Source organism: Ixodes scapularis, unplaced genomic scaffold, assembly GCF_016920785.2.
Source record: "Ixodes scapularis isolate PalLabHiFi unplaced genomic scaffold, ASM1692078v2 PGA_scaffold11__112_contigs__length_91849675, whole genome shotgun sequence".
Taxonomy (NCBI): domain Eukaryota; kingdom Metazoa; phylum Arthropoda; class Arachnida; order Ixodida; family Ixodidae; genus Ixodes; species Ixodes scapularis.
Genome location: NW_024609837.1, coordinates 85,117,710 through 85,140,383, shown reverse-complemented (window position 1 = coordinate 85,140,383; position 22,674 = coordinate 85,117,710). Strand labels below are relative to the sequence as shown.

At 46.6% G+C, this 22,674-nt stretch overlaps 1 protein-coding gene across 2 annotated transcripts in view; it reads right to left on the bottom strand.

Annotated features, from left to right (window-relative positions):
- Positions 1-22,252, bottom strand: part of LOC8041721 (neuroplastin) — a 67,396-nt gene extending 45,144 nt beyond the window's left edge. Inside the window, exons 1-3 of one of the 2 annotated variants that reach the window (XM_042289069.1) lie at positions 21,798-22,065; positions 19,042-19,338; positions 7,674-7,964 (exon numbers count right to left, since the gene is read on the bottom strand). In XM_042289069.1, the coding sequence (XP_042145003.1) occupies positions 7,674-7,964; positions 19,042-19,338; positions 21,798-21,876 (667 nt within the window). In that variant the 5' untranslated portion in view covers positions 21,877-22,065. Of the gene's footprint in view, positions 1-7,673; positions 7,965-19,041; positions 19,339-21,797 lie in introns of both variants that reach the window. The other variant, XM_042289070.1, reaches the window with a different exon arrangement.
- Positions 22,253-22,674: the final 422 nt, after the last annotated feature.

The window sequence follows — 22,674 nt, the reverse complement described above, 5'->3', positions numbered from 1 at the left end:
TGGAACAGCACGATTCGCTTTCATCAAAACTTCCGGTCTAATTACCAAGGTTGTAGCTCCGGTGTCAACAAGTGCGCGTACCGAAACTCCGTCGACGACGCCCTGAAGGTAGATAGATGTAAGTGGTGCTGTCAGGACACGCGTTGATGTGATTATCCGCGGCGATGTTGCTGTTGGGTTCCGGCTGCTGGGGTGATACGTGGGACATTGTGCCCGCGTGTGGCCCTGCTCATGGCAGTTCCAGCAAACTGGGGCTGGAGGCGCATGTGTTGCTGTTGTCGGGGCTTGCGGCTGCGTAGGAGGCCTCAGAACCGTAGATCGTGATGCTTGTCGAGCAGCTTCTATCTCCAGCGCGCCCGTGTGTGCTGCTCGGAGAGTCTTGGGGCGTGCTAGGCGAACCGCATCCTGCACCTCAACGGAGGAGATGGCGTCAATGAACGCCATGGTTGCCACAGCGTCAATTGTGTCTTGTGGGCAACCAGGAAATGCAAGATGGGCGAGGCGCTCGATGTCGTCGGCGACTTGAGAAACTGTCTCGGTTGCAGACTGACGACGGTTGCGAAGTTGGGCGTGATGAAGAAAGCGGAGTGGTCCTTCCCCGTAGCGCTCGTTCAGTGCCGCGACCAAGGCTTCGTAGGAATCAGTGTTGCGGAATGGGCACCCACATTCCATTCCAATTCCATTCCGGGGAATTAGAGTTTTCAATAATTCCATTCCTTTCAACTCCTAGGAATGGGGACACTGGGCCCATTCCCACTCCTGGAATGGCTGAGTCGCTCCATTCCATTCCTCCAATTCCTAAACGCTAAAAGTGTAATTTGACAGCTCGATTACGTTGCAGGGTTGGGCAGAAATATTCAGAAATGTATTTGGAAATACAAATACTGGGATAGATGAAAATAGTTGTCTAAGATACTGATACTCAAGTCTCAAATATATCTATACAAATGTATCGTGATACGTATCGAAAATACATTTTAAAATGAGGCAAAAAGTCATTGGAAATACAAAAGAATACATTTTAGGGAGGCCAGAAATATAAATACTCATAATACAATACATTTTTCAAATTTCTTTGAGACGCCAACTGAGATGAGGAAGTTTGAAGGGGAAGTTTTTTGTTTGTTTGTTTTTTGTCCCGAAATTACTTTTCCGCAGGCTTGGCACTTCGCATTGAAGGTAGTGGTTCCGGACGAAGAGTCCTAAATGGGTTTAAAAAACGTTCCATCAAGGATTGACCGCGGTCCCTTCCCTGGCATCCTGTCTGACTGACCAAATATGCGAAAAGACTTCGACCTCTAAAATACATTCCATCAAAACATCACCACTTCCCTGTCCAATAAGGGCGCGTCTGTCAGCACTGATCACATGACGTCACGGTGGGATGAACTAGTATTCTTGAATCTGTAGGTGTTGCCTTGAACATGAAACTTTACCCACGCTGCTGTATGAAAGGACAATACATACTTTCGTGGTAGCTGACCTCGTTGAACACCATGCAGGCAGTCGCATTTGGAATTTTCAAGAAAAGTGGACCACCTGAAGCATCCTGAAGCAAATGTATTACTTTTTGTTACGGTCGAAAAATCGATACGGTGGCATCCCTGTTGTGACGGTCCTTCCTGCGGACTCTCCGCTCCAACGCATGAATGCCAGTCTTCAAATTTCGGTTAGCATCATTCAAACAGAGACCTCGTGGATTGCGACCTGAGATGGCCGGCACAGGTGCGAGCTCTTCGAGAAACAGCGCGCTCGAGACGAGTCGAAAGTGTACGAAGTCTGGGTCCGCACAGCGAGGCCAAGTCTGGCCTCCTTCCTGGGTATCGGATCACCAGAGCAGCAGGTCACGCTCACGTCGGCTAATGACGTACCAGCCGTGCAATATTACAGGCGCAGACGCATTCGGATATGTGTTGAACTTCACTGGTAAAAGGCGCCGCCACCGCCGCCCCCCCCCCCCCCTTCCCCCTCCCCTCCCTCCTCTGTTCTTTGCTTTGACGCTTGTTTTTTGTATTGCATCTTTTCCTTTTGCGCAAAAGTCTGCTAGGACCTTACGCGGGTTCGCAGTTTCCCGCTCATTTTAATTCTGAACAACCGACTGCCTGACTAACTCGGTATAGCTAAACGTAAAAAAAAAAAAAAGTAATAATAATAATAAATAAAAAATAAATAAAATATAAAGAACCTGGCCCATTCCATTCCCATTCCATTCCGGGCAAAATGCATCTAATTCCATTCCCATTCCATTCTCCTGAACGTTGCCACCATTCCATTCCCATTCCATTCCGGGGTCGCGAAAATGCGGAATGATTCCGGAATCATTCCAACTCCGGAGTGGCAACTCCGCAACACTGGTAGGAATCGCGGGTGTCGGGTGGTAGGTAGTGTAGTACTGTCAAAGCTGGTCCGGTTAGATGGGCGGCCAAGGCTTGTGCCTTTTGAGCCGGAGACCATTGGTTAGCGTCAGCAATGAGGTTGAACTGGGATACGTAAGGTGCCCAAGGGACGGTACCGTCAAATGTCGATGGCTTGAGACGCAGGGTTGAAAGTCGGGTAGCGTTCTGAACTGGGGGGCTTGCGGTGCGCTGCTCCTCGAGTTCAGGGAATCGAGACTCCAAGCGTTGAAAACGTTCTGTCATGGAGGCAGTGAAGTCCTGAATGGATGATGTCATAGTTTGGAGAAGCAGGCTCTCTCGTCGAGCGTAGGACGCTTCGGCTTGTTGGAGCCAGCTTTTGAAGAGGGCCATGGGTTCGGACGCTGTCGGGTCTGAAGAAGCGAGATTTTCGGCGCCGGTAGTTGCGGTGTGGTCCCCTTCGGGACTGGTAGGAGGTTCCATTGCCCGGGGAAGGCGTCTGCCCGAACGGAGCTCCACTTCTGACACCAGTGTTACAATTTCTGCTTTCCTTTTTAACTGGTTTAATCACCGCACAGAGAGGTCCGACATCTTCGGTGGCTGGCTTCCAACTGCCTCGCGCACACGCACGAGCACGACGAGCGTTCCCTTCGTCGCGTGCCGGTTGCTTCTCTTTTATGTTTTTTGTTCACCCCGCACTCAGCGTCTCCGCTACAATATATATATATGATGGGTCCTCTCACATTGGCAGTGATGTGGAAAGTGCATCTAAGAGGTACTTTAACTAAAGTACAAAATAAATGAGAGGATGCGGACTTCAAGAGTTCACCCACTGGGTGCAATGTACTTGAAGCAAATTATCATGAACGCAACGTACTTTCGAAGTAAACTACAAGCACTTTTTAACGCAATCTTTCGTAATTCTGTTTAAATCACCAATTGCGATTTTTTTTTTTTGACCGGTATGTATTGTTTGACGGGGTTCATTTTATTCCGAAGGAGACGCGGCAATTTTTTCATGTCTGGGATATGTACGAAAAAAATCATTTGATAAAGAAGCCTGCTAACTCCTAAAAAAGTATTTTTTTTTTTGTGGAAAACTCAAGTTTATTTTTGCTGATATCATTGCGTTAAAGTTTTGGGATTTGCATAAAACTCCCGTTGTTAAGAAACCCAACTGTAGAAAAAATGGTTGCGCACCCCACAAATTTAGGTGGGTGCCCAATTACTTGATAATATTCCCTAGCTTACCCTAAAATACTAACATTGAAAGACGCCATTTTGGGTCCAAACAGGAACTCCAAAAAGAAGAAGAAAAAGAAACATTTATGAGATTTCTTTATTTTATTAGTCGGCTTGAATTTGGATTCTAGCTACCAATACTTTTTTTCCTCTGTTCTCTTAAAACTAAAAATTGAATTGCTCGTATTAAATCCTCAAAGCCTCGTTCTGTTGCATTTTAATTACATTACAAAATCTCCAGTTCATGCAGACAAAGCCACATTGAGAGCCAGGAACTTTCGAAATAGACAAAAGTTCAATCCAGCTCATCTGTTTAGCATATCGAAGACGAGGCCGACGCGCAGTATGCATTCCCAAGCTTGGGAAGCAGCGATGCAGGCCTGCGTTTGTCGGCAGTTACCTGGGTAGAAGCGTAGTCAAATGAAGACGACGTCAGCATCATGACGAAACGCAAAGAAGACGCGGATGCATGGAAGTCAGGATAACGTCCACTTCAACTGAATACAACGTGTTTTTAGGAAAGCGTTGAAGACCTTGCGGCGGCGTCTCACACCGTTGACGCCTCGCTGGCGAACGCTCCCCTACGAGGCGGGCGCCTGAAGGCATAAAAAAAAATATATATATATATATATATATATATTTATTTTTAGGAAGAAAAAAAAATTCTTAGCAACAACAAAACGTAATTTTATAATTTTTGATATGTTGAACAGATGAGGTGAATTAAACTTTTGACTATTTTGAATGTTTCGTGCGCCGCTGCCCCCATTGCTTTTTATGGCTCTCAATTTGGCATTTTCTGCGTAAACAGGAGATTTTGTCATTTAATTGAAACACAAAACAACGAGGTTTTGCGAATTTATACATGCAAATCAATTATTAGTTGTGAGAGAACAAAGTAAAAAAAAGTATTGTAGCTAACACCCAAAGTTCAAGATGACTAAAAAAAAAAATTAAGGAAGCTAATAAAGTCTCTTCTTTTTAAGGCTCCTATTTGGGCTCAAAATGGCATCTTTCAATGTTTGTATTTTATTGTAAGATGGAGGCATATTATCAAGTAATTAGGCGCCCACTTAAATTTGTATGGTACGCGACCGTTTTTTACAATGTTTTTCTCAACTACATAGGTTTTATACAAATTCCAGAAATTTAAAGCCTGATATAAGCAAGAATAACAAATTGTGTTCTCACAAAAAGAAAAAAAAAATTTTTTTCTTGGAGTTTAGGAGTTCTTTTTTATTTCAAATTAATAGTTTCGTGTAAATCCCAGACATGACAAAGTTGCCGCGTCTCCTCTGGCATAGAATGGCCCAGGGGTGATCGGGAGTGCATTGCAGTTATTCTTTAAAATGACAGCGAATGAAATCCTGTGATTACAGAGTAGTTGTTTCACTCTCACGTACAAACTATTTTATAAATTAACTTATAAGGCACCTTTTTTGTATCGCTCTTACAGCCGCCGTTACTTTATTCAGAGAACTGACCTGATGACGTCTCGAAATACGAGAACGTGTTTCCACGTGACAATACATTTTTTTTTATTAGAGGTTAGTGAACTCTTATGTTCGACCTCAGAAATTGCGTATAGTTCAGGAAAAAGCCAATGACGCGGGCGTGTGGTCCTTGAAAAAGCTTGATTTCACCGAGACCAAATCTGGAAATGTACATTGAATGTCGGGAAGTGTACTTTCCCCGGAAGGTACCCCCCAAAAATACTTTTAAGTAAAACACAAGTATACACACTCAAAGAATGTACATACTTCAAGTAAAAAAGAAGTTTTTAAACCTAGTCGTAGCAGTACTCGAAGTACATTGTAATTAAAATACTTCCTAACACTGCCCATAGGTCGTACAAAAAGTGCCTGCAGACAACTTCGCAGCATACACATGTTCGAAGCAAACCCGCTTAATTTGAACATGCTTGAGGCTTTCGGATAATTCCATCATCGTGTCTGCAGCAAAACGAGTCTTGTACGAAGCATTCGAGCAGTGGGACCACGGCTCCAGAGTAATGAACCTCTTGTTCCATCGGGAAGAACACGAGTGCCGTCCGAACACCGGAAAGTTTAGTCGTTGGTATACCTATACGTTTCACGAACCTTCGAAGCAGTCACAATATATGTCGCCTTGCACCCGAGTCCTGTCATCCGCGTTCATTGAACTGCGACACGTGTGACTTCTGATTACCAGCGGGGAATGCGAGAGCCTGTTTCCCGGGGAAAGCCGGAATATCTAATTTAACGATTTCCTCTTCGCTGCTCGCAACGTGAGAGCCGACCGCTTTCTGGCACGGATCGTGCAACTGTGCTACCATTGCGGCCACTAACATTTACTGTTTTTGATGTAAACTACGCACATTTTTCGTCTATACTCTCGTTCCCTCCACCATGCATCGGGAGCACACCGAACCGGCCGGAACGAGTCCTTTTGTGATATCCGGTCGTTTCTCGTGGCATCCGTGATTGCATGTTGTAGACGGTTGGCGCGAATGCCACCGAAGTAAAGCGAGGCAAAGTCCGTTGATTGCGTTTGCAGCAACGAAAACGGCAGCAAAGACAGAGCCGCACTGCAGGGAAAACTGTGACCCTTTTGACCTAACGAATTGGGTGCGCATTGCAATGCTCCTCATTGAACCTTTTAATGCCGAAATGCAGTATTTATTGCCTTGCCCCCTCCTTATCTAGTGCCCTCGAAAGAGGTTCGACTTAAGTAAATGTTGTGTTGAGAGAACAATCGGAAATGGTGTCAATTCTGTCGTAACAGCGTGTCGCCTATGTTTGCTTTGAAAGCAACCTATGCGGAGCGAAAGTTCGTCTGCTTCTTTTGCAGGGGTTCTGGTGACGTCAAAAAGCCGAGCTCTGATTGGCTCCGACTAAAGGGTAGTGGGGAGACGACAAAGCAAGCTGCCTTAAGGTCTATCAACTATCCTTCGATAAGAGCCAATAAGGACTCGACGTCGTTCTGACGTCACCGCAACTCCTGCGCTTGCTCTTCGCTCAGCAACTGCTGAACCACACATCGTGCGTATATTGACGTTCATCAGCGCTGTAGAACGACAGTAGTCATCAGCGCTGTAGAACGACAGAACGACAGCAGGCTAATAGCCGAATTCTTAAACGGGCTTTCACTCGAATCTCCTTTCGCGGCTGGTCTTGCGCTTCATAAACACACCTGGGGTTCAAGCTGGACGCTCGACGAGAAAATTGGAGATATTTTTGAACGTCGCGATTGGCCAGCGCCAAGGTCAAGCGCGGGTCTGGCCAATCGCGGCATTCAGAAATCTCGCCGACATTCTTGCCGGGTGTCCAGCTTATGGCCCCTGGTCTCCAAATGCTCCTCGACTAAAGGAAATACTCGTCTCTTTCCTCGAAAGTCTTAAAGGCCGACCTACAGAATCGTCTTCTACCGGGCAGGAAACCGGTTCTCAGTTTCTTTCTCTCCCATTCCCTCTCACACTCTTACTCTTCTCTCCTTATATCTCTCCACAGGAGCGGTTTTCTCTGTGCTACTTCCCGAAAAAAAGAGGCATCTCTCTTTTTATTGAATGGAAAGTAGCGACTGAAGAAGAGTTTCCACCTTTCTCCTTGATGATCGGCCTTTGAGCAACCAACTCCGACCAACTCCGACCAACTCCGGCGCTACCTCGAGAAGCTCTTCGAGTCGAGTTTGTAGTGTCATGGCGGCCGACGAGGCGTTGGCGAATTTCGTGGTGATTATAGCCTCTGGAAGCTGGCATATGCCAACACACCACCTCAGGTATTGAACACAATGAGGCGTGTTGCTTCCCTGTATGGCGGTCGCATTGGTCATACAAAAACACCCTCTGCAGACATCTTGGACTTAGGCTAGGTGGCGCAAGCTACCACCCGTTACAAAGGGTATAGCCATTAACACCCATCCATCCATCCAAGCACACACAAGTAGGAAGCAAGCATTGCTTTTTGAACGTGCGTGAGGCGTGTACGCAGATATAGTTCTGTCATTGTGTCTGCGGAGAAACTCCGTGTCTCTTGCGTGATATGGGACTGCGGCTTGCTGAAACGGCAGTGGCCGAGCGGCCGGGGAAGAGACACTCACTGTAGACGTGCAGCACGCGTCCAGCGATGGGCTGCCCGTAGCCGGCGGCCATCATGTTGGAGCACATGTAGACGCCGGCGTCTTCCCGACGCGCCGTCTCGATGACCAGGCGCGTCATCTCCAGGCGCACGTTGCCGCCGGACGGAGGCAGGAAGCGGCGGGTGTCCTTCATCCAGGCCATCGGGAACCGGATCGGACCGGTGGCCAGGGCCCCGCAGTCCAGCTCCAGGCGACCGCCCTCTTGGAGCCGCAGACACTTGCCCTCATCGGCTCGGGCGTCGCTGTCTGAACCTGCGCAGTCCAGGGCGTCGGGGATCAAGCAAGCGGCAGAGGCGGAACTACAAAACAATTACGCTGTAGACCAACCGATTATAGACTAACTGTTGCTGTAGGCACGGCGCATCGTGGCACGTGACACGCTTCCTTCAATCCTGGTAAAAGGGGCGCCATTCATTGTTGAAATGCTCGAGACTACATAGAATGTGTTGTGAAATAAGTGGGACGGCTTAGCGCAGGCTGTATGTGTGTGACATCATGTGGTCATATGACTGTGACGTTACACCACCGTCGCGTTGTCACGTGACGTGACGGTGTGACATGACGTCACAATGGACGTCATGATGACTTCGCATGGAAACGTGTCGTCACAGTCCTTCGCGACGGTCTTTCTGACGATTCTTCGTGTCGGTTTTATCATGGAATATTCGTCTGATAAGACACGTTCTGTGTCTAAAAAAAGTGTTTGAAAGCTGTACTGGTCAATACTATTGTCGCTCTTGAGCCAATCGGTGTACGGCATTCGCTGACAAGAGGACAAAAGAGCAGAGGAGCGGATTTATGAGTCAAGTTTCAGCAGTCTGCAGAGAGATCTGACGTTACGGACGGATGTGATGCTAAGGGCGAAGCATTGACTAGATCTAATTTGTTGACCTAAGAATTGCCGTTTCGCCACGAAAACCAAATATTTCTGCCTTTAAAAAGCCGGTGTATGTCGTTTTATTTGTTTCTCGGCTTTTTTCTTTTAGAAATCCTCCCTGAAAGAACAATTCACTAAGCAGGAACCATGAAGATAGGAAGCCACGCCCCCGAAGTGACCCTGGTCAATACGAATTCCTCATTTACGAAACAAGGAGCAGGAAGAGATAGGCCACAAACCTATCTCTTCCTGTTGTGCTTGTCTGGTGGTGTCACGGTACGTCTTACGTAGCATTTATTGGGCCAGCTCTGAGCGTTCTCGCGTTTCTTGGGACGTACAGGCTCGACGGAGAGGAGACGTGAGCCTTGGTGAAGGGAGACGTGACCTAACATGACACGTGGCCGCATGACGTCATGATGTCAGTTCACGGTATCACCTAACGTGCCAGAGGGACAGCGGCACAGCGAGAACGACGGCGAAAAACTCAGGGACAGGAGGGGGCGTCAGAGCGTCGAGCTTTGATTGGAAGGATTAAAAGGTGGACGCGAAGGCTAGCTGCCTACGTCTCTAATCATCTAATCACCATCTCCCTCTAACCGGGGCGAACATGAGAGTCGGCTGCTACTCGCGCAATGTTCCGCGTTCGAACGCATTCGAGCACCCTCCCTCTCAACCTCCCTGACGCCCCCGTCGAGCTTCAGGAGGCGAAGTCGAGCCAGTAACGTTTTGTTGAAAGTCGAAAGCCTGTCTTGTCTGTTTGTCTTCAATATCCTTCTTTCGTTATCGTAAATTAGAAACCAACACGCTCAACCATCTACCTGAACCATCTACGTGAATCATCTACGCTCAACCATCTACGTGAACCATCTACGTGAACCATCCCCGTAAACCATCTACGTGAATCATCTACGTTCAAACATCTACGTGAACCAGACATGTGGCTGTCTCAATTACTCTACTCAATTAAGCTACTGCATTTCAATTACTTTGGGTAGTAATTTGCTATCTTGCAAATACATTTGATTGAGAGTAACGGGTTTTAGTTCAGCTCGTTGGTACATACTGTTGGCAATCGGGTCAGCTGAACACGGAAAAACAAGAACACGAAGGAAATCCTTTCGTATTCTTCATGTCCTTGTTTTTCCGTGTCCAGGTGACTCTATTGCCATCAGATTGAGAGTATTTTGTACTTTACCTTGGAGCGGAAATGACGGAACACAAAAGTTGAAATAAAAAAAAGCCAACAGAAGAAAGGAAAAAAGAAAAAAAAGAAAAGAAAAAAGGAAATAGGCAGTGAACAACAGAAAAAGAAAACAACACATGCTTCCTGGGTGTTTTTTTGTTTCATTTTTGCTTGTTTATGTTTTAGTCCGCTACGGCAACAATGCCAGTTTTTTTTTTTTTCCCGCTAGTCTGGCATTTTTGGGATGTCGGTTGGGAGTGGTGATAACACGACCCTGAGTCAAGAGGACAAAGATTACAACGAGGCAGGAAACAAGCTACGAGCAGGATGGGCTCTCAAAATGCAAACAAACAGCCCTATCGAAGGTATGCGCCCTTCTGAACGCGCTTGTAGAGCTTAGTATCGGGGAAAAAATATTAAAGAAAAGGACAACCGCCAGAGCGACAGCAGTGCTTCTCTATGTCCGCTTGTTCCTTTCTTTTTGAAGTCCAATAATCTCTCGTTCAACGTTTAGATAACATACCCGAGGAAGTCGTGGCAAGTATCGTTTTATTAACTTATTGATTTGCGTATTCAAAAGTTGTTTAACGTTAACTCCGATCTACTGACTATGGCGCTAAGTAAAACGATGCGTTCGAGATGCGCATGATAAAACCAGCACAAGATGGGACTTTTCGCGTCCTCAAAATATTGATTGAAAATACGTTTAAATTATTGTAAGACGCACCGAGACTGCTCTTTGTTCTACTGGAGAAGCATAAGATAAAAGTCCGGTTTTGCTTACTTATGTTGATTGCGAATAAATCATTCTGGCGATAAAAGTCGATAGAAATCGCACAGTGCAAAAGTATGTTCGAAAGTAATTGAACTACATTTCTAAGTATTTGCACTCCACTCGAGTTACTCTGCTGCAAAAGTAGCTTGAGTAGTACTCTCGATACTTTATGAATCAGGTATTTAGTAACTTAGCTTACCTAGTATCGTCGAGTACCTTGTCCAACACTAGCAGAGACAAAGGCCTTTTGACTCTACTTACTTATCACTCCAATCAGAGCTGTTAGCTCCCTTTTTCCCTCAGTTGCTCACCGTGTAAATGCTACCTATTTCGTGCAGCTTTGGAATATACCAAAGAGACAGGCAGTTTTTCTCTTATTCACCTCGTCGATCGAGGTCTGTTTTGTAAAGCAAGACGCTTAAAGAAATTTGAATGCTAATATAGATCAGGCTTGTTCAAAAAAGTGCAGGTGCAGAAAAGCGTAGGACGATGTGCTTCCGGTCGTATCTAAATACGCATACCGGAAGTACACCGCCCTGCACTTTTCTGCACCGGTGCAGGACGTGCAGGTGCAGGACGTGCAGGTGAATCGAACGAGCCTACTGTAATACACAGACGTTTTGGAAAGAGTCTTTCCGATACGCCTGTGTATTAATGTACACACTTGAAGAAGGAAAGAATATTTTGCAAAACATCTCTGTATTAAAGCATGTTTTTACTAAATATTTTCTGAAAGACTTCCATTTCTCGATGAAAAACATGTTTAAGTACATTAAAAACAAGACGCGAAAGAGGCCTGGTCCCCTTTGGCGAGGAAACACTCCGCGGGGGCTCCAATCTGCCAATCACGGGCGTGTACGAGCAAGGCTTGAAGAAGGCGATCTACAGGGTGATTCAAAGAGAAGCCAGGCTGTTTAAATCGACCGCAAAATTCGGTTTCTCAACCTATCGCGCTACGACTTTGTGCAGCGTTGCTCACAGGCGGTGCATTTTTTTTTGTGTAAAATTTGCGAAGAGCGAACTTACCTGAGGAAAAAGTAAAGAAAGAAAAAGCTTAGCTCCTATGGAAACGCAGCGACGCCACCGGTCTTCAAACAACACGGCGCCGTTTCGCACGGGAGACAAGAGATGGCGCAACGAACGCCGCCAACGAACGAGCATACGGCGCCGAGAGCCGGCGTCTTTTGCAGACGAATTTTTCGACTCAAAAGCGGCGATCGTTCCGCGGGCGGCGACAGTCGCAGAAACAAAAACAGGCGCGGTAACAACAAGGAACTGCAGTTCCTTGTCTGCTAAAGACGCCGGCTCTCGGCGTCGTATGCTCGTTCGTTGGCGGCAGCTGGCGTCGCGACCGCTTGCGCCATCTCTTGTCTCCCCTGCGAAACGGCGCCGTGTTGTTTGAAGACCGGTGGCTTCACTGCGTTTCCATAGGAGCTAAACCTTTTTCTTTCTTTACTTTTTCCTCAGGTAAATTCGCTTTTTGCAAATTCCACAAAAAGAAAAAAAAAAAAGAAAAGAAAACACAATCTGTGAGCAACGCTGCTCAAATTCGTAGCGCGATAGATTAAGAACCCGAATTTTGCGGTCGATTTAAAGAGCCTGGCCTCTCCTTGAATCACCCTGTACAAACACCAGTAGCAAAATGGCGGCGCTCATGCAACCTCTGGGTACCGCCATTTGTTTTTCTGCTTGTATGCGTACATACCCATCGCCCGAGGTAACTGTAGCTCAGCCTTCAAGCCTGAATGGATGCTAACGGCTGTACCCTTTATAACGGGCGGTAGCTTGCGCCACCTATCCTCGCTAATGCGTGCCAGCGGTTGCTATGCTGGCATGAAATAAAGTATCTAAACACCGTTACTCACTACTCACAAAAAATAACTGAGTAGGCTCCTCGTTACTAGGCTTAAAAAGGATCACGTTACTTCAGCTTGAAAGTAACGCGTTATTTTCTCGTTACTCGGAACGTGCCGTTCTTATGAAGCATGCAGTATGTCGCTTACAATGTTTGTCGTCGTTAATAATTCATCGCTTTTTAACTGGTTTATTCAGGGATAACTGTGGCTTTACCGACACACCTGGTGCACATACTTTTATGGTTTATGTGGCGTTTCCCAGTCGTGCCCATTACAGGCTTGAGCTGGGCTGGGAACTAGGCTGGGTACTTGCGTTGTAGACGTTCTTCTCCAGGAGTAATGAAGTACTTCTGGAGGGGAACGTTACCCCAGCAGAAAGTAACGAAAACACGTTACTCACTTTTTTTCTTCAGGAGTAACTAGGTCGCTACTTCAATACCGAGAAAAAAAAGTACTCGTTTTTGGCCTCGAGAAAGAAAGAATGTTTTGCGCCTTGTTCATACGCCGTGCGAAGTAGTTCTTACAAGATTTGGTTGTCGGAGGAAGAAGCGATGCTTTCGGCGTTTGAAACGTGTACGTCTTGATAGGGTAACATAAGTAACATAAGTATATGTAATCTAAAGTGCACCGCCATATTTCTCGATTATCTACATAAAAGGGAAAATTAATAATATTCCGCAAGAAGCCGGCCTTTTTTTTCTTTACGGCTCTTGAGGTTAAGAAGGGTATTGGCACTCATTTTACGCGTTACCTAGAAATTTGCTGCCGAGAGCGCTTTTAGCCGAGGTGGTTGGGCTACATTTAAAGCTTAACCGTGTATCACTTTAGTGAATAATTTATTCACGCCCCTTGTATCGGAGTCTCGCTCGGCTTAAGTTACTTTTTAAAGTGGTACTTGGAACATGATTTATTCTCGAACATTATAGAGGTGAGCACGAAAGCTCTAGTCGCTGACAGTGTTAGAACCAACGTTACAAGGTATATTCAAGAACGTTTGTTAGAATTCCACCAGGGACGCTCTTGAGAGTTGTCCCACCTCCAGCGCCACCTTCCGACCTTGGCCGTCTCGTGAGACTCGAGCCTGCTAGCGCAGCCTAAGAACACTGTAGCCTGAGCGCGACACGGAAGGCGACGTGCTCAGGTCGCGGCCCTGACGTCACGCCGCTGCGGTAGTGCTACTTTTGGCTATTTGGTTTTAAGAATCAATCTCTACATATATAAATATAGATTAAATAAATGTTAAAAAAAAAAAAAAAAAAAAAAACTGGCTAGGTGGCGCAAGTTGCCGCCCGGTTCGAAGGGTTCAACCTCATCCATCCATCCATCCATCGCATGTGCAGGCGCTTCAATTCCTTCCTGCGCACGCGCAGGCCGGACACCTCGTGTGGGAAATGCGCGTTTGCCCACACCTCGTGTTGGCTCCTTTGTAAACAGCGCGTCTGTATATACACCTTTTCCACAAGGGTGCAGCCATCTTGAATGTCGTCACTTCTGGTATGCGGTAAAACATCGTTTTGGTCTCTCCACGCCTCTGGAAGGTGTTTACGAAAAATGCGTGATTGTCACATACTCTTGTTTTGCCTCACTTCTATTTTCTCCCATATTCCAAGTTGAAATGTTTTATTATTTTTTTGTCCCGCATACCCACTGATTCCTATGACTATTTGCTGGATCGCTTTTGCCAAGTTCCGCTTATGCGCAGGAATGTTGCCACGGCCGGCCATCTTTTTGGTAGAGTTATATTATCTCTAGCCATCAAAGTAATATAGCTGACAGCACTGTGGCGGCAGGCTGCCATAAAAATCGCCGCGGGTCTACTACACTGTATCGTGGGTGATATTTCGTGATTGATTGAGGTCGCTCGATGGAGCAGATTATTTCAGTGAATGCGGCAGAGAAAGGTAACTATGCCGTCATGTTGTGCGGCGCGCTGTTCAAATCGCCCAGATCGCGAAAAGACAACTACTTACCATCGGTAAGTATTCCATGTTTTGATGGCTTTCCAGGCGCGCAGGAATACGTTCGGTGAAAAATATTAACTGCGACCCAGAAACGAACGTGGTCTGCTCGGACGTGGTCTGCTCGGACCACTGTGAAGAAAACTGGGTTGACAGGACGGGGAAAATTGTGCGCCTTAAAGGACCAATGCAACAATATTTGTACTTTGCGCAAATACCGCTTAAAACGGATCCCTAACGTTAATGACCTATGAAACACGCGTTCGTTTTTAACCCCACGCAATAGAAGTTCCAGAAAAAAATTTAAGAAAAACGAGCAGCGTTCACCCCCTCAACTCGCAGCCAGAACAAGCGGCCACGTGATCTGGAGCCGATTATATGCCGCCAGTGTTGATCATAGCCACGCGCTGGGGTTGGCAAAGCGCAGGACACGCGCTGAGTTCCAGGCATTGTTATGGCTCGGCTGTTGTCGTCGTTGCAGCGATTGGACACGGGTCAAAACCCGAATGCTTCTCGAGCTAGCAATTGTCACGAGCCCAAGTCGAGTGCCCACGCAATGCTCGGGTCCAATCTATGAACCGCATTCAAATATCGTCACTTGGGTGTACTGGGACCCCCGAGTTACGTCATCAAATTTTGCAAAGGAGAGATTGAATGAAAAGGATCGCTTTTGTCCTTGAAATTACACCGCAACAAAGGAGTTTCTTGGCCAATGGCGTTGCGTGTGAGTATCCTTGAGTCCCAGGTGTGCCAGTAAGCTCGTGTATAGAGAGATACATTCCAATTGAATATCGTTGCACAGCTCCTTTAAGGAAAGTGAAATACCCACTATGTTCAACCTGCCTACAGACCTCGTGAAGGTAATATAGGACATCTGCTTCGAAAAATATAATAGTTTTGTCCGAAAAAGTTAATGCCAGGTACTTTCGGCACAAAAATATTATCTAATTATTTATTAAATTTAGTCCACAATTTTATTGTTATCGACCATCTGGTGTATGCCAAAGGCGAGCACTCGAAGGATTCTTTCAACACCATGACATGCGTATTGCACAGAAGCTTGTAAGTCCCACCATGGTTGGATCTTGCAAGCACCATACTACTAGATATGATATAACTCTGCCATATATACTGTGGTCTTATTCGCGGAGCGGGCACACACGATCCAGCAAATAACCATAGAGATTAGTGTGCATACCAGATGCGGAGACCGCGTAACTGAGAACGACAGGAAACAGAAGACATCAATAGCTGAATGTGATATCTCCGCGTATTTAGAAAGCAGCAAATTAAAGTCAGTTTTATGATCGAACTTGTATAAGCTGCGGGTAATTGATTTGATCTTATAAAAAAGAAAACACATAGGTAAAAAAAAAAAAAAAAGGGAAGGAAGAAAGGAAATTCCGCTCCGCCATAAAAACTCTGAGAAGAGAGAAAGTGATTTCCGACTGCAAATTGAATCAGCGTATGTATAGGTACAAGAGCATCGACGCGCATGTTTATTTTTGGGAAAGGAAGAGCATAAGTAGGCATTCAAAACGACTTTTTTAATCACCCAAATGGGCGAAATTACAGTAGGTGGTATACACTGGACGCCATATTTGAGGTGACTGTTCACAGCGCATGCTCAGTATGAGTTCTTATTTATGGTCTCCTAGAGAAGGAAATCATGATGGCGTGCAATGTGCGTGTTGGGAGCGTTGTGGAAACTTGCCGTCGGTACAGACCGACACGCGGAGCTGCTCCGTTTACCGACACGGCCGGAAGGCCGCATATGCGCGGTGGCTATGTGGGCAAAAGCGGTCCGGCTCTCCGTGTTTCGCATAGCGTTGTGTGGCGTGCGCTCGTTGGTAAGGTTGTAGGGACGCTTCTGGCTTTATTTGTGAGTCGTATTTCCTGACAACGTATTTCGTATTCTATGTCTGACTATTTGAGCTCGCTACCCGAGCCTGAACGGTAGCGGTATCGAAACAAACTGCGCGTGGATGGCGTTGCCTACGTGGATCCGTACGCCGTAAACAAGGCCTGCTGGACTTCCGCCGTGAAGTTGCGGCCATCGAAGTCGACGGCTCACGTCGTCGTTTATTTAGTTTTTTCGCCAAGCCAGTTCACGGCCGACACGGTGCAGGCGTACAAGTCTCTCGAGGCCTACGATTACTTCGAGCCGGTTTCCGCACTGCCGGCGGAATCGGCAGACTGTGGGTCTGCGGAAGTGTATTTATTAGTTAAATAAATACACACAGCGTCTTGAAGTCAAGGTATGATGTTTTTTCCACCCTCACGACCACAAGGAATGACAGGCAGTAACGCTTTGTCCGCTCTGCAGTCTTGGCGGTGACACGTTACAAGTAACGGCGTTACCAGGAACGTGTTACTTTTTTCAGTAATGTAGTAACCTACTCATTACTTTTTCCACACAAAAACGGGTAACGTGCTTACGTCACTATTTCAAGTAACGTAGTTACGTTACCCATTACTACTTCCCAAGGCTTAAAGAAATTACAGTTCACTTTTTTTACGTGTTTTTAGGCGTCAAGCCATTATTTTCTTTGCGTTTTTTTTTTCGTGAGTATTTAGGTTAAACTGTAAAAAGAGATAAAGTAATTATGTTCAATTTCGGCATGAACGTAATGTTTCTTGATATATGAGCTTACCCATACGTGTATCGCCAAAAACGTAAAACGTGTTAAATCATAATTTAAAAAAGTAACGCAGAAGTAACGTGCGTTACTTTTTATTGGTCGCGGTAACGCGTTCCTTTTATTTTTAAGTAACGTCGCTCTGTAACGCGCACCTTTTATTTGCAAGTAACGAGTAACGTATTTCGTTACTTTTTTTCGGTAACGCCTACAACACTGCCGTTCTTCGCCGATCCCCTTCTGCTGGGTAGCACGGGCGTAGCGAGCTCCCGACGAGCGCTTGGCCGGTACTTTGTGCGCGAACACCGTGGGAACAAAATCCGGGTGGTATAGATGAGACAACGGTTTCCCTGCACATAAGCAAGCCTCGGGACGGAGATTGAAATGGATACCACATTTGCCTCCAAGAAAGTGCTCGCCGCACAAACGCTCGTTCGCGCGAGGCGACCATTCTTTTCGATCCACGGATCATCCACCTTCTATGCCATTCAGAGTCTGCTGGGAACTTGTGGAAACTCACTCCGCTACTTTTCTTGTACATTTTGGTGCAATTAACGGCAACACAGCGTCACGGCAGGCTGAAATGCCACGACGCCCATGCGAAACGTGCGCCTATTTGCCCACACCACCCGGCTCCGGCACGATCGCAGCGCCGCCGCAGCTCCGTGACGTCAAGACCGCGGCGGGATGCCTTGGTGGCGCCCTCCTATGGTTCCCTTTCGTGACGTCGTTACCTTGCAAACAACACTTTCGATGGTGTTTGTAATAAGCATCGTGGAAGATTGCAATCATTGCGCTCTAAAACCAACGCTTCCAACACCGCCAAAAGAGAAGTTCTTCCATTCCTCTTATTTCCGTCGAAGAGAAATCCTTTGCTGACGTCATAGTCAGCATTCGGCCAATAGTGGAAGGCTGACCACAGCGACGCTTTCGATCGCGCACGTCGCCAATTGCAGGATGAATGGACAGCAGGGAGAAGGGAAAAATATACATAATATAAAAAAAGACGAAAGAAAACTTTTTTTTTTTTCTGCCTCTTTCGCATGTTGTTTTATCACCTTAAACTGCGCTCCGAACGTATTTAACCCCTCGCTTAATATGTTTCATCTGGATTACATCATGTTCAGAAGGTCGGCATTCTAATCGTGTAGAACCATTTTCTGTCATTTTTTTTTTTCGCAGATTAGAAGAGTGGAATTGCCATTCCGCGCCAACACCATCGACCGAAGATGACCCGCAGTTTGAGAACGCCGTGGCTAACAGTGTTTAACTTAGAGCCATTTTACTCTACTAATGATAACTGCCCTTTTGTTACTGCATCAATATAACTTGTAACCACTCCCCTCTCTGACCCCATCAGCCGCAGTTACACTGCTCATAACATCATACCGTTCGCTGCAGAAATGATGATCGAATTCTCCGACGCCTCAAGCATGTCCGAATTCCGCGGGTTTGCTTCGCACATGCTTCGAACGTGTTTGCAGACAGGTTTCAGTATGACGAATTGTGACAGGACCGCGACACAAAGAAACATGCCCCATACAGTGTTTGCAGACTGTCGTTTGTATGATGTATTAGCACTGCGCAGTGGGACCGCGGCTTTGGGCCCTAAGAGTATACGAAATAAATAAGTGAATCAATAAACAAGCCGGGCCTAAAAAGCGAAAGAGAGAGAGAGAGGGAGAGAGAGAGAGAGAGAGAGTGAGAGAGAGAGAGAGAGAGAGAGAGAAGAGAGACAGATGGATGTATATGTAATTGAGAGAAGAGAGAAAGATAGAGATCAAGAGAAGTTAGCGGCTGCTTGTTGAAGTCCCATTCTTGAAGGAAACCTTGCAGTAGTAAAGATGTTAAGAGTTGCTATTGTCGTCGTCGTTGACAGTGTCAATATAGCCTACGTTTTGTTACGACATCAGTTTTTCAGGCCTAACCTCTTCAAACCGGATTTAGAGGGTGTTTGACACTATGAGGCGTGCTTCGTGCTTTTCGCGCCGTCTTCCGGATGTATATATTCCGCGCATGCGCTGTGGAGCCGAGCACGTGCCTCTGGGCAATACGGTGACGCTGTGGAAGATGGGACTGAAACTGCTGCAGAAGTAGTCTCCGCTGTGGTTCAGCTGGGCTTCGAGTACGGTCAGCGTGGAACTGGTCCGGTCCGGCTCCCGGGGGCCCCGACTCAACCGGTACCGGTTCCAGGGGTCCGGTACGATGGGCGTCGAGCCCGGTCCCCCTCTGCGCCAGCTGGCGAACCGGTGCAACGGCAGTCGGCAGTGGAGGGTCAGCGGCGAGCCCTCGCGCACGATGCTGGGGCCCTGGTACTGCACGTCTTCCTCCTGGTTTGCTGAAGGCCCACCCGCCAGCGGTGCTTTTCGGTTGTTGCTGAGCATTGCTCGTCCATCATCGATAATCAGGCAGACACGTGCACAGTGTCACTTGCTGACTAGGAACCAAACATCTGGAGACTTTTCAAACTGGTTGACTCCCCTTGAAGCGAGCGGAGGTGATAAGAGATCGAGTTCTGTCTGTATCGAGGGAACGGTAGGGCGGCGCGATGTTATCGTTATTTTAAAATGATTTTATAATCCGTAAAAAATAATACTAAGTTGGATTGCGAAACAGCTCTAGACTCATTAAAACCGTAACGACGAGAAAAACTGCTATGTACTTGTTTTAAGTTTCATTTCTGTGCTGCACAAACAGAACAAACAGAATGTTGGTGACGACCTTCGTGTTTTGTTTTGTGCTTAGGGCGGCAAGCTCACCATCGCAAACTAAATCACTGAATGGGATAAACCACATAGTTTACTCTCTGTCTAACTTATATTGGGACTAAATCATGGGCCGGGAGAGAACTCTGTCCTTGTCAGGGCTGCTATAGAGCCAGCACATAACCTTCTAAGCTTAATCACCGCGGATGACATTAATCTAACTTCTACTGATGAATGCTGTTAGCCTCCAAAGATGTCCAATTGACAGCTGTTTTATAATTATCTTTTCTTCGAATGCAAACGAGAATCACAGCGGGCTTGTATAGATCATTTCAGATCTATGAAACCCCACTACCGGTGACAGTTAAGTCTAAGTTCTAAGTGAAATTAAGTTAATTTAAGCGTGAGTTCTAAGTTAAGTTGAGTTAGGTCTAAATTCTATAGACGCCGACAAGATGAGAACGTGAGAACGTCCTTTCCGATGCTTGGCGTCCAACACACGCCCTTTGCTTACCGTCGCACGACAATGAAACTTGCGCGCTTGAGGCTGGCGAGACGTCGAGGGCTTATCGAAGCTAACAAGCTTTCACTGGAGGCGAACCAACCGAAGGACCCCCCCCTAGTCAATGTTATTATTTTTAAATGATTGCGAATTAAATACATCTGTTTCATGTTAAGCGGTTGCTAGAATGCAAACAAGAACGTCAGCCTTCTCCACCGATCATGAGCTCATGCCTGTTTCGTTCGAAGTCTCGCTATGGCCAGAAGCACGTCTTGAGCTGCCGTTGCTTGACAGTTAATTTCCGAGTGCAGGATATCGGAAACTGAACCAACTGTCATCGCGAAAACACGTACGCTTTCGCCTCTACTAATTCGCTCACACCTTTTCCTCCTTCTTTTACAACGTCCTCGCCCATTCGATCGCGTGTTCCGTTCCATGAAAACTGTACACTCTCAACATCTTCTTAAGAATGGCAGCCCAGAATGAAATATTGTCTTTCTTTTTTTTTTTGTTCGTTCCTGTAAATGTTAGTTTTACCGTCTGCCCCAGTCTTCAACGCTACCTCTCTCAAATTACCACACGTTTCACCTGTTTTTTTCTTACACAACCATCGTTTTATCGGTTTTAAAGCCGTTTGTTGAAATTTTCTTAATTATTGTAGAAACAAACAAAAAGAGGCTACACGGAATATATTTCGCACAATGAAAGTCAAAACAAATCATGAGGACAGCCGAGGATCGAACGAACTCGAAAAGGAATGTTCTGGAAGTCTCAGAGCGGCAGACGACGTTTCAACGAGAAACTCTTAGCTAATAGACTTGTAGCTGGCTCTAGGCTAAGATTCTCTCAGCTTCGATAATCTTAGCTTAGATACTCTTAGCTAAGAGACACTCAGTTAAGAGGCTCTTAGACACCCTTAGCTAGGGAACTTTTGGTTCAAAGACTCTTAATGCTAGTTCACACACTTGCGACTGCCTACGACCGGAGATGCTAAAATCGGCCTTTAGCCTTAAGATAATTTACGCTCCTGGTTAAAAAATTCTTAGCTACTCTTAGATCCTGGCTAAAAAGACTGTTAGCTACTCTTAGCATCTGGTTAATAGTGTCCTAGCTACTCTTAGCTTTTGGATAAAAAATTATCCATTCGCTACTCTTAGCATGGGGTTAAAAGACTCTTAGCCTTCCTTAGCTCCTGGCTAAAAAACAAACAAACAAACAAAAACTCGGCTACTTTGGTACTTGGTTAAAAGACTCTTAGCTCTTTCCCCCTCTCCCATTCCTGCATCCTCATACACTTCCCCTTCACGACAAGGCTTGAAACCGGTCGCGTCGTACCCCTTCTAAATATGAATAAAACGTATCCAACAACAACTTAGCTACTGTTAGCTCATGGTTAAAAACAAAGAACTCTTACCTACTCTCAGCACCTGGTTAAAAGACTCATAGGTAAGGGACTCACGTAGAAAGCTCTCAGCTAAAAGACTTACTTAGGTCACCTAGCCCAGCTAAGTCTCTGGGCGAAGCGTCGTCTGCCATTCCCGAGGCTCTCAGGATACCCCTATTCGAGCCCACACAAGGAGTGGGGCTCACCGGAGCACGTGGCGAGTAGAAGGACGGCGACTAGAAGAGTCCGTAACCGGCATAACAGTCGATGAAGAGGCGGCACCATGGCTGCGACTTGCGGTTCGCGGCCCTGGTTCGCCCGCGATGTCCGCCTAGCTTCCTGGTATATCCTCGCACTCCGCTGCGGCACTGTTGCCGGTGCCCGCTTGCCGAGAGAACGAGCGTGCTCCACGCGCCCGGGTTCGGGGTGTCTATTTTTAGGCTGACCGAAAAATAACGGCCGCCCTCCTCCAGTGATGTGGCCTGATGCAACACCACCTTATAGAAGACAAGTCCAGCGTCTTTCGGCCGCTCAAAACGTCATCACTGCTGGATACACGCAGTGCCACCTAAATCATCGCCGCAAGCGCGTTTTACAGCGTCTCGTGACAAACGCGATGGTAGCAGACGGCGACGCCAAGAGGCACGCGTCTGCTCTCGCCAAGATTCAGTATGTTTGCCGCTTGGGGGCAGGTTGGAGATCCACTATTGACGACGTCATTCACAGGCCTTGTCGTCTGGGTGGCATGGCCTTGTGCCAGTGGCTCGTCTGGAGACCAGGCTTGTCTGCTGCTGTAGTATCGGCCCGGAAACGGGTGACCGTTTGGGGAATCGCGTGAATAGATCGTCCTTGGAACGACAGACACGTGTGCCACCGTTATTCCGCTGGCCGAAATGATGATTGTCGGTCGCACCCAGTCGCCTTCATTTTTAATTTTTAGGGAGGAACAGTTTTGAGATAGATGCTCCTGTCTAGACGTCTAGCCATGTGAAGGACGCTTGTATGCGTTTTTTTGTTCTCGTGTAGACGTGCCTTTTTGTGGCTGGAAATGACGTTTGTCGCTCACATCTGGTCGTTTTTAGT